At 36.8% G+C, this 15,995-nt stretch overlaps 1 protein-coding gene across 1 annotated transcript in view; it reads left to right on the forward strand.

The window, feature by feature from the left end:
* SLC27A6 (solute carrier family 27 member 6) overlaps positions 1 to 15,995 on the forward strand; it is a 37,913-nt gene that overhangs the window by 15,879 nt on the left and 6,039 nt on the right. Inside the window, exons 5-6 of the mRNA XM_085529649.1 lie at positions 9,774 to 9,968; positions 15,102 to 15,192. Coding sequence (XP_085385775.1) covers positions 9,774 to 9,968; positions 15,102 to 15,192 — 286 coding nt within the window. The remainder of the gene's footprint in view (positions 1 to 9,773; positions 9,969 to 15,101; positions 15,193 to 15,995) is intronic.

Raw genomic sequence — 15,995 nt, forward strand, 5'->3', positions numbered from 1 at the left:
TGCTGAATTGACTTTAGAAAAGATGCTTAAGGATTTATTTTATTTAAATTCTGCTACATTAGAACAATAGTACTTTAAGAGAGGAAGACAAGGAAGCTGATGCTGCTGGGTTCAGCAAACAGTAGTCAATTAGTTCCCTGCTATTGCTCAAGTGTTGTGAGGAGGGGTGTAAGAACAGTGCTTATGTTGGTTGGATAACACTGTCATCCACCTGGACACAAGCTTCTTTGAATGCAGCAATTCTGACTGATATCAGATAGAAGAGGAAAAAAGTCAGAAGGCAATTCTCTACAACACAAGATTTACTCTAATTTATTCCCTAATAGAATTACAGTTTTGTTCAGTTTATGTTCAGTACTAGAAACTGTTCTTACTCTTGTTAACTTGCGGAATGGAAGTCTGTGAAGCTCCTTGTAGGATTTCAGCATAAACATTTTAGTAAATATCCCAAACCAGTAATATATCACAGTTACAGACAACCATATCTCTGCCTTCTATCTGAATATTCTGAGTACTCTATCACTTCAATTTTACTGTAACAGAGGGTCACTGCACTTATTTATTTTTCTAGTAACCTGCGTATATTTAAAAATCCTTGAGCACTTACACATGTCATAAGCAGACAGCATTCTTAATCCAAGTTGTTACTTATTTACTAGTATTAACAGTGCTTGAAAGAAGAAGTGAACCAATATTTGTACAAGTTAGTAAAGCTTTATATAGCTAGAGAAAGTGGAATGTTCAGATGAAGAAGCTTAGAGACAGGATTTGGAGGCTTTTGTTTTTGCCTCAAGTTTATATCAATTGATCTAATAAAACATAAACTGTATATCATAACAAACTTTAAGTTTTAAACTGTCATGTCTACAACAGCATTATTTTTAAATGGGGTTTAAAAACAGTTTATAATTCTGACCTTTTTGGCTACTGCCTTCTGTTGTTTAAATGTACTGGCCTACTTCTCTTGGAACCTGCCCGCAGGATGACTGTATATCTGGCTTTTGGTTCTCATCAGTAAGTGTAAAGATTTTCTGCTTTTCTTCCTGAAAGCCCTCTGTTTTGTGCCTGTAGTTCTGTTTGCCTTCGGAAGCACTGGTTCTCCCCACCCAAGCACTGAAGTCTAGTTGAGATACCAGCTGGTGGTTCTAATATGGTGACTCAGACTAATGGAGTTTTTAAGAGGTCCAGTATTTTGGTGAATTCTTTTCTTTACAGCTTGTTTCCTTAGACATTCATCTTTTAGGTCTAACTATTGATGTCATTCAGAAATTGTTAGAATCATTTAAGTTGGGAAAGACCTTCAAGTTCAGCCACCAACCTAAGTTCTTTGGTCCCACTGCTAAACCATGTCCCCTTTTTCTGCATTCACATGTCTCTTAAATATCTCAAAGGGTGGAGGCTCCACACAGTCACTGGTCAGCCTTTTCCAATGCTTGACAACTGTCTCCATGAAGAAAATTCTTACTGATACCCAATTTATACCTTCTCTGGTGCCATTTCTTTGCATCCTTTCACTTGTTACCTGAGAAAAGTGACTATCATCCTCCTCACTTAACCATTCAGGCAATTGTAAAGAACAGTGAGGTCTCCTTGAAGCCCACTCTTCAGTCTAAACAACCCCAGTTCTTTCAGCAGTCCTCATTTATCTTGTTTTCTGTCCTTTCACCAGCTTTGTTGCCCTTCTTTGAAGATGTGACAGAAACTCAGTGTCCTTGTATCCAGGGCTCCAAAGCCAAATAAAGTATTCAAACTGCAGTCTCATCAGTACGAGGGGACAGTCACTTTCTTCATCCTGCTGACCATGCTGTTTCTGATGTCCTGATACTGAAGGCTAGACATCTCATTCACAATTTTATAAGGGGAAGCTGCATATTTACAGAATTTCTTGCCCATTAACTGAAGAGGAATGTATACCAGCAACAAAACTTTTTAAAAGTATGTTTTTATTAGAACATCAAGGAGGGCAACAAATCCATAAAGCTGGTGGGATATTTGACCTTGTTTTTGTGTAAATAATACGTTGGTGTCTGGATGGCTGAGAACTCTTAGTGAGTTCTCAAGGTGCTTGTCAGAGATTCTTGATTTAATTGTACTCTCTATGTGTTTCTTCCTAGAAAATAATTGTACACAAATGTATGTACTGACAAAAAGTGATGACATGAATAAGGTGTGAAGCAAAGGAATTTTTTCTCTGATAAGATAGGTCTTAGTAAAAGAAAAGTCTAGTGAGGAAATGTGATCAAACTGTGTTTGAGCTGGATATCTGGTGGCAACTGCATGCATTCCATTTGAAAATTTGCAGGTGATGCGTATATGGCGACTGAAAATGGAGTTGCAAAAATACAATAAATTGATGACTTTTTATGCAATTTTGAAACTGATTCTCAAATTGCCCCACATGATTGAAACAGCAGAATCACTGTCACTAAACTAATTAAAAACATATTGTGAATTATTTTCTACTTCTTGAGAGCTTTTTGAGAAAAGTACAGAATTTGTCAGCACTATAGTAGTATTCTGGATATTTCTTCCACAGTGAACATGTAAATTTAGTAAATTATTTTACAAAATAACGTAAGTTGAAGCTTATTGGGTAAATAAGAGCAACTGTATATCAGTTTAATAACAAGGAATGCTTGTCTTCACAAGCACTATGTACTTTGAATGGCATTTAATCAGCTAATTACATAGAGTTATGGGGCTGGGTAGGATGGATTTCAAGAAGTGTCCTAGTGCACACCTTTGCTGAGAGATAAACTCTGCAACCTCTAACAAGCTGCAGCTAGTCAGACAGATTCAGTGCTACAGCTGGTATGCAGTAACTTCGTACATATTCTGCTGCAGCATTGGAATACCAAGTGCCCCCTCAGCCCAGAAAGCTGACTGTATCCTGGGCTGCATCAAAAGAAATGTGGCCAGTAGGTTGAGGGAGGTGTGCCTGCCCCTCTGCTTTGAACTGTCCTATGAAGTCAGACTGAGAGAGCTTGGGTTGTTTATTCTGAAGGAGAAAAGGCTTCAGGGAGACCTGAGAGTGGTCTTTCAGTACATAAAGGGGAGCTATAAGAAGGAAGGGGACAGACTCTTAATCAGGGTCTGTTACAATAATATAAGAAGAAATGTTTTCAAACTAAAATAAGGAAGATTTAGATTGAATATAAAAGGAAGAAGATTTATATGATGAGGGTACAGAAACATTGGAATGGGTTGCCCAGGAGAAATGGTGGATGCTCTGTCCCTGAAGACATTCAAAGTTGGGCTGTATGGGGCACTGAGTTGTAGATGTCCCTGTTCCCAAAATATTGCTAAAAAACACATAATAATGTTGCACGTTTACAATAAGTTGGTGCTGCATTACTAGTTGTGCAGGGCCACATGCAGCCCATGGGCCACAGGTTGGACATACCTTTATTTGAATATCAAGATATTAATTAATGGAAGTGTGAGACTGAGCTAAACTAAATAGCAAACAACAAATTCCTGAACTGAATGGATGTATCCTCTTCCTAGAATTCCTTCTGGTACCTCTGTTCAAAAGCTATCAAGTTTTATTTATTTTATAGATTTGATTATGTATGCTGCTTAAAAATCCCATTGCAGTTTATAATGAGGTAGTACGAAGTGAATGTAAGCGTATATCGCGAAGAACTTAGTACATGAGTAAATATAACAGCATTAGAATAACTCTCATTTGATTGTTTCTACTTAACAGGGCTGATGGTTCAACAGATAACCAGTGAATGTACATTCTGTAAGTCCTGTGTTGTCAGTTTATATATTTAATTTTTTTATTTTTTTTTCCATTTCTCAGGCCCTGTACTGCTTATAGTTTCATCGAGCACGTAGTACAGGAAACATTTTAGGCTGCCTTTGCTCCTCTTCAGTTAGCTGTCCTGCTGCACAGATGGTAAAAGTAGGACAATAAACGTTTCTTCTTGGATTTTTCTAATGCGTTTGCTAGGTATGTTTTTATATATCTGCAGTCATGAGTACTTTCCACACCCAATTAATAAGCAGTTGATGGCCCTTTAAAAGTTTTTTTTTAATCAGCCACTCAGTTATGTAAATAGTCCACATAGTTTACAAAGAACACTTAAGGAGGAAAAGACTGGCAGGTGAAGAATCCTAGCTATGTGGTATTTAATATAACAAGGCAGTTCTTGACTTGTCAATTAATCACTGTACAAATGAAACAAGCAGTCAGAATGGAGAAATAGTGTGTAAAGGAGCTAATTTAAAATGTATGCAGCTATTTTGTATGTGGTTCAAAGATCTTGACTGAATGCACCAAAGAAAAGTTTGGATGTAAGGTAAGAACAATTGGGGAAGTTTATCTCTTAGTGAAGGAAGTGTTAACTAGGTATTCCACTTTTGCAGCAGAATCACAGAATTTTAGAGATTTGGAAGGGACCTTGAAAGATCACCTAGTCCATCCTGGAGCAGGAATATGCATGCAATTACTGTGTACCAGCTCTGGCACTGTATCTGGCTGACTAGCTGCAGCTTGTTCAGTGGTTAGTGGTTGCAGAGTTTATCTCCCTACAAAGATGAGCACTGAGTGACTCCTTGAAATACCTCCTAATCTTTCACCTCTGTGTCCTCTAGTGGTGTGAAGCTCGTTGATGAAATGCCATTCAAATGTGGTAGAAATTGTGTGAGGTCCCGGGTCACCCGGGAAGAATACAGGGATGCCGTCCGAACTTGCAGACATGGGATCAGGAAAGCCAAGGCGCAGGCAGAACTGAACTTGGCGAGGGATGTGAAAAACAATAAGAAAACCTTCTACAGGTACATTGGCCAGAAGAGACAGGCCAAAATGGGCGTATAGACTCTGGTAAATTTAAAAGGAGAAATGGCTTCAACAGATGAAGAGAAAGCTGAGGTGCTGAATGAGTTCTTCACCTCGGTCTTCACTGGTGGCCAGGATTCTAGTCTTTTTCACGTCCCTAAGTCTTGCACCACCATACCTCTATGTGGGGACCAAGGAGGTAAATCCCTCCCCACTGTAAGGGTAGAGCAAGTCCGAGAGTGCCTCCTTAGACTGAATGAGTATAAGTCTATGGGGCCAGATGGTGTGCATCCCAGGGTCCTGAAGGAGCTGGCTGAGGTGGTTGCTGAGCCGCTCTCCATCATATTTGAGAAGTCGTGGCTGTCAGGTGAGGTCCCGGATGATTGGAGGAAGGGTCACGTCACTCCCATTTACAAGAAGGGGAGCAGGGAGGACCCGGGTAACTACAGGCCGGTGAGTCTCACCTCTGTGCCTGGGAAGATTATGGAACAGATCCTCCTGGACAACATGCTTGATCACATAAAGAACGAGCATGTGATCCGAGACAGCCAGCATGGCTTTACCAGGGGAAGGTCATGCTTAACTAATCTTGTGGCCTTCTATGATGGAGTGACGGTGTTGGTGGATGAAGGGAAGGCAACCGATGTCATTTACCTGGACCTGAGCAAGGCCTTTGACATGGTCCCCCATCACATCCTCATCTCCAAATTGCAGGGAGGTGGATTTGATGGGTGGACAACTAGATGGATAAGCAATTGGTTGAAAGGCCGCAGACAGAGGGTGGTGGTCAATGGCTCTATGTCCAGGTGGAGGCCGGTAACGAGCGGCGTCCCTCAAGGGTCTGTCTTGGGACCGGTGCTCTTTAACATCTTTATTAATGACATCGATGAGGGAATGGAGTGCACCCTCAGCAAGTTTGCTGATGACACCAAGCTGAGTGGTGCAGTCGATACGGTGGAGGGAACAGATGCCATTCAGAGGGACCTTGACAGGCTGGAAAGCTGGGCTCGGGTGAACCTAATGTGGTTCAACACGGCAAAGTGCAAGGTTTTGCACTTGGGCCGGAAGAACCCCAGGCACCTGTACAGGCTGGGAGGAGTTGTTCTGGAGAGCAGCTCGGCTGAAAAAGACCTAGGGGTCCTGATAGATGAGAAACTTAACATGAGCCAGCAGTGCGCTCTGGCAGCCCGGAAGGCAAATGGGATCCTGGGCTCCATCAGGAGAGGGGTGGTCAGCAGGGATAGGGAGGTGATCGTCCCTCTCTACTCTGCTCTTGTGAGGCCCCATCTGGAGTACTGTGTCCAGGTGTGGAGCCCTCAGTACAAAAAAGATATGGAGATTTTGGAAAGGGTCCAGAGGAGGGCCACAAAGACGATCAGGGGGCTGGAGCACCTCCCCTATGAGGACAGGCTGAGGGAGTTGGGTTTGTTCAGCCTGGAGAAGAGAAGGTTGCGGGGTGACCTCATTGCAGCCTTTCAGTACCTAAAGGGAACTTACTCCCAGGAGGGGAGTAAACTCTTCGAAAGGGCTGATAATAGCAGGACTAGGGGAAATGGTTTTAAGTTGAAGGAGGGAAGATTTAGGTTGGATGTTAGGGGAAAGTTCTTTACTAGAAGGGTGGTTAGGTCCTGGAGCAGGCTGCCCGGTGAGGTTGTGGATGCCCTGTCCTTGGAGGTGTTCAAGACCAGGCTGGACGGGGCCCTGGGCAACCTGATCTAGTAAATGTGTATGTTTGGTGGCCCTGCTAGGCAGGGGGTTGGAACTACGTGATCCTTGAGGTCCCTTCCAACCCGGGTAATTCTGTGATTCTGTGATTCTGTGAAATTAAAAATATGACTACTTGGTGCCATAGTTTGTTCCTACATATATATTTAGATTTTCGTTTGAATAGAATCACCCAATTGTGCATTGCTTAACTGTGTTTCTAGAATATCTTGGAACTGTAATTCCTTGTCCTTCCTTTTTACTTATTGTATTTTATTTACTGCTTGAGTATTCTGCCATGGTGCCCGTGGGATACATGTGTGCCTGCAATATTTACAGTCTCGCCAAAAGCTGGACTGTAAATAAATATTTACAAATTTAATCATAAAGTGTTATAGTGGCTGAGTCTATTTTCTTTACTGGTCACTTTCAATTGAAAGTCAGTCATATGTAAAGGTAGTTAACGTTCTATGTTAGTTATTTTAAAGAGCAGGTAAAATTATATTAAAAACAGCTCTGTGACTTTAAAATGTACCTAACTTAAAATCCATCTCTTTATATGAATCAAACATCTACTTGGAGATGAATTACATATAGTTTTCAGTCTAGCTGATGAATTGCTGAAGTGTAGGCTAGTTTTAATGCTTTTTACCCAGAAAGACCTTCAGAACCTGCTGGGAATCTTGCATCAACAGGTAATTGTAACTGTGGTAACTTCCTAAATCATGAGTATTGCAGTTGCAGGAATGCAGTCTAATAGAAAATTTATCTGCCTGTGAATGCTAATTGAATTATTATTCCTTATTTTAAGAAAAGTTGCTTTCTACAGTGAGATTTAGGTGAATTAAGACACTTTCTCTGTGTTTTTGTGAAGTTTTCAGTGTATAAGAGAATACTTCCTGAAATGAAGTAGTCAGTAAATAGTTGCAAGGACAATACAGTGCTGACCAGGACCTGAAGGAATGGCATGGAGCTGTGGGAAGGGAGGATTAGGTTGTGTGTTAGGAAAAGGTTTTTCACCAGTGCATTTTTGGGCATTGGAATGGGAAATTCTGTGATCCTTTTTTATGTTCCTTCCATTAGAGAAACAATCTTGTGCTGTAGTGATAGAAACTGAACAAAATAACACGAGAAACTCAAGTAATTGAGGTAGCTTGCCTTTAAATGATGCTGTATTTGTACTTTTGAAAAAACATAAGCATTGTATATCATTGCTTTCTACTTCATCCTATCCTCTTTTTTTCAGCAAAATGTCAACAATGATTTTGTTACTCTGAAATTTAAACACAGACTCCAATTCACCTTTTTTATTAACATGGGCTTTAGAAAATTAGGATGTTCTCAGACTGATGAATGACTCACTATATATTAGTTTGTATATATACAATATAATACTAAGAATATATAATAAGAATATATAATATATTAAATGATAATAATAACATATTTTATATAAATATATATGATTGTTATATATATATAATATATAATTGTTCCTTGACGGTATTGAATTTTCAATGTGGAACACACCTGATTACTTCAGATATATGAAAATTTATGCAACTAATTTGTGGTACTGTATCCAAAGAAAAAAAGCAAATTGCTCTAAAAATTACAAACTTAGGCCAATTTTAGACAATTTATTACAGGTCTTGTTCATGGATGGTTTTGTTATGCTGTGTAATACAATACAAATGATTTATCAGAAAGCCAGTGGAGTTTGTGCTTATGTAATTAGAAGTGACTTCTTATCTGCAGTAAGGTAGAAGAGGAGAAAGAAGAAATGGAAGAATTGAGTTGATATTTAAAAACCCAATGAATAGTAACTGGAGGAGGCTCATGATTGATGTAGTTTTGGGTTAGTATAGCGGAACAGTGCCTCTGACTGTAATCTGCCAAGAGCTGTCTGCACTTAGTGAAATGTATTAATTCAGTGAAATGTATTAATTCCTTCCTGAACAACTGAAGAAAGACTCTGAAACTGGATGAAGAATTTTCTGAGTTACTGATTTTGAAGGAGAAAAACTTGACTGTTTTTCATTATATAGATGATGAACTTGAAATGTTACCATGTGTCAGTTTTTGTGACAGAAATGAATTTACTACCTCTGTGAAAAACTTCTTGAACTGCAGTAATCAATGAGCTTCTGAGAAAGTCTTGTCTATGCATTCAGTAGAAACTTCCCTGTTTTCAACATCCAGAATACATAGTCAGCTGACCAGATCTCTTCCCAGTAATGTTTTTGTTCCGCTTTTAAGCTAGAATAAAGGTGCTTAAATGGATTTTCATTATGAAGACTTACCTAATTTATCCTGAACTAGAGCTGCGAGGAGAGGATGGGATAGAAAAGAAAACAGGGACATATATGTGTACATACATACATAAAGGTATATGCATTTATAAAGGAAAGAGAATGTGTGCATGTATGTGTATATATGTATATAGACAGATTGCATACATATGCATAAATATACATATGGATGGCATTGGAGTATTTCAGTGGTACAAAGTTCTAAAGGTACATGGTAACAGAATGGCACCTGTGTTTATTTTGTATTGTTTCATTTGTTTAATTAAAGAGGGAGTCTTGTTTTAAAATAGGTGAAATAAAAAAACCCCACATTTTAGGTCTTTTGCTTTCTGTCTCTTCAGCTTAAATGTTATTGCATTTTTAAGGTGTTCCACGCAATCGTATGGTTTACAAAAGTATTCATAAAATCAGTCTTGCTGAATGCTTACTACAGTGTTTCTTGTATTAAAACGTGAGAACTGACAACAATAAAGATTCAGTATCATTATTGTCTATATTGATATACTGTATACCAAGTGATGCTGAACAAAACCTTGCAAGTCTTAATATTAAAAAAATATAGAAAATGACTCATGTAATGTGTGGGAAGAAACAGGTATTACAAGTGTATGGAATCTGATTGTTTCTTTTAATCAGTCTGAAAACACAGGAAAATGGTTATTAATCTCTGCTGTCTTTAATTACTTGTCAGAAACAATGCCTACCTTTCTGTAATTTTCCCAGTTTTTAAATTTTGCTCTGCATGAGAACATGAGACTACATGTAATTACTTATATAAATTAGTACAGCCATTATGCAGGCAGTCATTTACATGTTCAAGAAGACAATAATTTTTGATTGTTTTTTTGATAGCTTGCTAACTCGTAGCTACAGGCTGGTTATGCTAGATTTCTTTAGATATGTGCAACAATCAATTATATTTATCAAAATATTCTGGTTTAATGACGATGATTATTATTTTTTATTTACAGAAGGATGGAGAGAAAAATCACAAAGTCAGACTAGCAGTTGGAAATGGAGTAAGAAATGACGTATGGAGAGAATTCTTAGACAGATTTGGCGCTGTTAAGATCTGTGAGTTTTATGGCGCTACCGAAGGAAACATTTGTTTCATGAACCACACAGGAAAAATTGGATCTGTTGGACGCACCAATTTCTTTTATAAGGTGACTACTTATATTTTACTTTGTAAAATGGAGTGCTGAAAGTCATTGTATTTCTCAGTTTGACTGCAGGACATGGGACTTGAGGTATAAGTTAAATATTCTTGGTTATTGCAAGATTAATTGACTGTCTGTAAGATCTTGACTGCCAAAGTGTTGCTGATCATGCTTAGCACCCAACCCAGTTACACTTTCAGCAGTAACCCTAAGAGTTTTTTAGAGTCCACAGGAGCCATAAATGTCTTGCCATTCTTAGGAGAGTTTTGAGTAGATTCTGAATATCAGGATCAAATCTCTACTAAGTTAAAGGACAAAAAAAGGAAGTTAGATTTGTTTTGGTACTTATGAACATCTGTGATGTAAATTTGCAAATGTTCTGCTCTGACTTAGCAATCTACTGATGATGTTTAAAGCTGTTTTCTAAAAGTATATTTGTATTATATAATATTCTGTAGATTTTTGGCATAAATGGACATTGGTAGTAATGAAGTAGTGAAATGTAGTAATGACTACAGAGGTCAGTGAATAACCTGGGTCTCAAACTTTAGATATTAACATGAAATATTACTTAGTATAGCTTTCTAGCAGGGAGACTAGATATTTAATATTATATTGCTATTTATGCAAATTTGTACTGAAGAAACTAGAACTACACACACCACTTAGAATTTGCAAAAGTAACCAGTAGCCCTTTGTATAAAAATCCTCATATTTTAAGTGATAGTTGTGCTTCTGAAGAAAACCGAAAGAAAAATGTTAAGTCCAATCTATTTTCACGGAGAAGTAATAACACTTTTTGGAAACCTATCTGTGTGAGGTGGCTACACATGAAGACAAATGAGTTTGTTTACAGTTTACATGTTCCAGGGTCCACAGCTTCAGTACAGCTTCACAGAGGCTACTTCACAGTTCAAGGCCTAGAGCAATTAATTCCTTTATCTTAATTTCGGGGATAGGAACCCACCAGTTGGTGTTTCATCAGATCTTTCAGGGGGCAAACAGGAAACACTCAGAAAGAAACTGCAGGAGCTGCTGTGTTTTTCGGGAGCCACTGAGAGCTCAGGAACTAAATCAGGCTTTGCTGATTTTCCATGTTATGTATCACTGATAGTCTATATTACGCACAGTGGATATCAAGAGCTAATGTGATGTCTTTAAAATATGATGTCTTTAGATGTCTTTAAAAAGATACAGGTCCACTACAGGAAATCAGGGATCTGGATTGTAAGGAGCAGTAGCTGAGCTTAGAGCTAATGTTAGATTATATTTTTCAGATGACTCTAAGCCATGTGTTGTGATTACTTGTAAACCTTTTCAATAAATAAATAAAGAAAGCCTTACAAAATTTTACATTTGTTCAAAACCTCAGTAAATTTGTTGTCAGAATTTTAGAGCTTTTGACAATTTAGTCAGAAGTCAGCCTCCTGGAAATCCCATTTGTAGGTTTTAGCATAGGGAAGATTAGATTTGAAATGACCTATTTATTGACTTTATTTTTCTGTACCTTTAATCAATTATTGTGTGATTTTCTTTCTTTCTTTTCTTTCTTTCTTTCTTTTTTTTTTTTTTTTGCATTAATTAAATTTGGTTTTCTCTTTTTTTTTGCACATAAGTAAATGCAGTCATAACTAAATACTTGATTTCACCAGATACCTTTACATTACCTTGTATATTGCTCCAAGTTAAAAGTGGTATAGTCTGTAGAAACATTTGCTGAGATAATTAGGGATTGTTTGCTTACTTACTCAGTATGTGTGTGGAAAGACAATAGGAGATTTTTAGAATTAGAAAAGGCCATTCATGTCATTTGGCTTGACTTGAAATCAGTGTATATTCTGTCTTTTTCAATATTCTCTTTTCCCTAAAATTAAGTCCACACTAAGCCTTCAATTATTTCTGCAGTTTCTGTTGTGAGTCACTAGAGCACATTGTTTGTCACAGGCTCAGTTGTCAGCTGTTACTGTTCTTCACAGGGATCTGAGGAGTACTGGCTGCCAGTTCTTCCACCAATGTATATTAATTTGGCATTCTGTATCTGTAGAGTTTGAGAAGACTTAAAGTTGTCACTGAAAACCAGATTCAGTGTGGAGACAACCTCACCTTTGTTATGTGGACATGGCATGTTTAGCTAGACTGTTGTGTAACTTATATGACCCCTATTACATGGTAACAGATGAGCCAAGATTATCATCCAAACTGAAGAGTTCTCAAGGGCTACTCCGAAGGCAGCAGGCATTGTTTTATAACCAGTGTGCTTTGATCTAGAGCATTTATAGTTGCATAATGTACCCTTTCCTTCTCAAAGAATTTCTGGCAGCAGAACAAAATGTCACATGGCCTTATTTATTTATTTATCTATTTATTTATTTATTTATTTATTTATTTGAATTACATTACTTAGATGAGTCAAATTATCTGTTTTCTAATACAGTATCTGCTTGGAATTTGCTGTTGTTTCCTGTGCAGTCCATTTGGAACAGCTTCTTTATTCTTCTTTGTGGCACTCACTAGTTTGTGGGAGCAGCTATTTCACCCATATGCTGAAGCAGAGCAGTGTTGACATGAATAAAATTTCATGCGTCATGCAGTTGTAGAAAAGCCAAGGAAGGCAGGGAGAGAGACACAGTTGTGAAAACAGCATAAGATGTACTTTTTAATCTTCATACTTAAATACTTAAGTTTGTTTGTTTATTTCTATGTGTATTTTATTACCCTGCAATCAAGTATTGTGACACAAACTCACTCTATACTGTAATGACGTAAGTTAATGTTGGCTTATTTCAAGCTTTTGTTGTTTTTAAATATGTCTTACAGGCTGCAGATTATTACAAAACACATTCTGATGTGTAGCTGGTTTTTTTTTTGGTTTTTTTTTTGTTGTTTTTTTTTTTTTTGTTTTGTTTTGTTTTTTAATTTGAATGATATTTACTGACTATCTACCAGCATGTAAATGAGAGCAGCTTTATTTCTGGTTCCCTGACTCTTGAGCAATCTGAAGTTGGAAAAGCAGATTGTTTCCTACTGGAAAGCAGAGAATAGCACAAGGAAGATGCACCCATCTGGTTACTAAATTATCTTGTTTCTGCAACAACAGCAACATTTGAAATCTTATTTTGACATGGGATGATATGAAGAGATACCCTTAAACAAGTATTCTGGGAATATCAAATACAACTATTTACCTGGGAATAGAAAGTAGTTTAAATAAGGGAAAAAGAAATTTGTGGGATTATGTGATAACATTAAAGGAAGAAATGTACACTTACTAATGGTGTAATTGCCCAGTCAGGATGAACTAAATATAGTATAAAAGTCCATCCAGACATATATCAAAGGTATAGCTGGAATAATGACAGAGAGGTTCCAGGTATAATATTATTAATGTAGAAAAACTAAATAGACATGTCATAAACATGCACCCAATGACAACATGGCAGTTTCTAATGGTGAAATGCAGACAAAGGATACAGCTGTAAAAGACAAACTGAGCATTCCAAATGAGGAAAGGTCAGTACCTGCTAAATGGTGGTGGTGATGGGAAGTTATATGGATAACTATTGGATTTCTACACACTTATTTTCCTAAATAATTTTGAAGTCACAAATTAATGTATAGAAACAGGTGAATGGCATAGCAATTGCCAGATATCCAAAATGCCATTGCATATGAGGTGCTAAATCAAGGCAATGCTGTTGTTTCCACTTGTTTATTTTTACACTATACTCTTTACATGAGGGATTACTTGAAAGTGTTACTGTGGCGTATAAATAAATCCCTTAATATGAATATTCATGATGCAAATACAGACACAGTGAACAGAATAGTAGAAAACTTTGGCTAGCATTTTAGATGATTGAAATTCTGAAACCATCTTGAAATTTTTTACTGAGAAGATAGTGTATAGATGATTACACTAGTAATAAATCACTAATGTGCCCATTTACACTTGATATACATCTCTATGTAGCTAATGTTTCTGACATTATCATGACATTAAAAGTTTTAAAGAATTATAGCATATATATTTGTAGAAATTGGTTATGGTAAGAAGCTATACTCTCAGCATCTATTAAATATGCATGTACACGTGCATCTTGCTCTCAAGTATATTTTGTGTGACAGCAGAGAATATGCAATGGAGGGAATGGAACTGATGAAATCACAAATCTTGTAGTAGAAACTAAAAATAATTCATGACAATCCTGCAAGATTATTCCCATTTTATTTATAAATGTGTTTTAAATATTTCAGCCATTTTACAGTTCTAAATTTCTTACTCAAAATTGTTTGGTTGATAATCATCTGTAAGTTGAGACATACTTAAGTCATATTTACTGGAAAAGAGCAGTTGATAACAAATCTGAAATTGTTTCAACAGTTAAAACATCTTATGATGTAAAACAGCAATGCTGAATTAGTATTATGAATTTTTCCATATAGCTATACAGCTATATGGCAGAAGAGATTGCTCTTAGTGTAAAAACAAAGTCATGTTTAATCATGTTTTAACATCCTGGAAAACTATATTTACAGGCAAAAGTTTGTTGTGTGTTCCTGGAACTTTGCTGACCACTGGATGGGAAACCAAGGAACTGTTGCTTCTGCTTTCACTTAATATCAAGTACAGTTTGTAATGAGTTTTTGATGTGCTCCTTTTTTCATTGACTACAGATTGAAACTACAGGATTTTCAAAGCAATATTTAAACACTCCTGTTGCCAGTCCATTTTTTTTTTTTTTTTTCATTTACTGGTTTTTTTTAGAGACCAGAATACCCCAAGAAGCCCTTTTGTATCAGCTTAAGATGTCTGTAAGAAAATTTCATATATGATTCTACTACTCTGATCCATGTAGTCTGTACTACTGATACATGGGTCCCACAACTCATTTGTAAGAAAATGAACAAAACAATTCTGTATCTTCACCAAGTAATTTCGAAAGCTACACAATCAAAAAATGTTCATGTGTTAGACATCTCCAGGAAACCGCGTAAGTTTACAGGCAGAATATTTTCAGTTTCAGATGACATTATGTTCAACTTTGAGATGAGAAAAAGTTTTCTTGCTTAAGTCTGCTGCCACCAGATGTCACTGTGTAGATGAAAAACTGATGACCTTTTTTTTCCCCCCCTTTTCAGCTTTTTTTTCCATTCGATTTAATCAAGTATGATTTCCAGAAAGATGAACCAATTAGAAATAAGCATGGTTGGTGTGAGAAAGTTAAGAAAGGTAAGTATGTGTTATAATAGGACACAGTCGTAATACACATACTTCCAGGATCTTTTTAAGAGACCTTACAATTGGGATACTGTACCATACTAAGAAACTATTAATCTTCATTATAACAAAAGCAATATAAATTTTTATGTAAGACAGACTATTATTAAGCACTGCAGTGCTGACATCAAAAGAACATCAATAGAACCCTTGGATAAATTCATGGAAGGAGAATGTGCAAAAATGACAGTGTGATATAGTATCTAAATATGAAGGAAATGTGATCTATCTTTTTTTAAAAGAAGTTATCACATTGAGGTGATTGCCTGGGGGATCTATGAGAAAGGCTGGTGGATTAGATGAAGTGCTTTTTGGAGAGAAATTAAGTGCTTTTGATTAAGTGTTCCTTTCTATAGTTTATCAAATATGTTCCTGGGTTGTAACTGTCTGCAAAATGCTTATCAGATATCTAGAATCTCTTGGTTATACCAATTTTCAAAGTGTGACATGCATAACAAGATATCCTAAGCTCATATCTCCTTGATTTTTGAGGAGGTATAATTATATTTAAACTCCTGTATTTTACTCAAAAATGAAAGCAATAATGTTTATCATGTTACTGAAAATTCTTCAGAATTTTTCTCAGAACTTCTGAAGTTCTGAGCCTAACTAAAGATTTACTGCTTTGGTCAAACAGATGCTCTTTTAGATACACTGGCTTTTTAACTGGATAGGGAGCTGCTAAAGTTGAAACTCATCACTAGAAATCCAGTGTGGTGAAGGAAGAGGAACATACCATGTGCTCTGTGCACTTT

This window comes from Coturnix japonica, chromosome Z (assembly GCF_054131305.1).
Source record: "Coturnix japonica strain WE chromosome Z, WE-NBRP24, whole genome shotgun sequence".
Classification (NCBI taxonomy): Eukaryota; Metazoa; Chordata; class Aves; order Galliformes; family Phasianidae; genus Coturnix; species Coturnix japonica.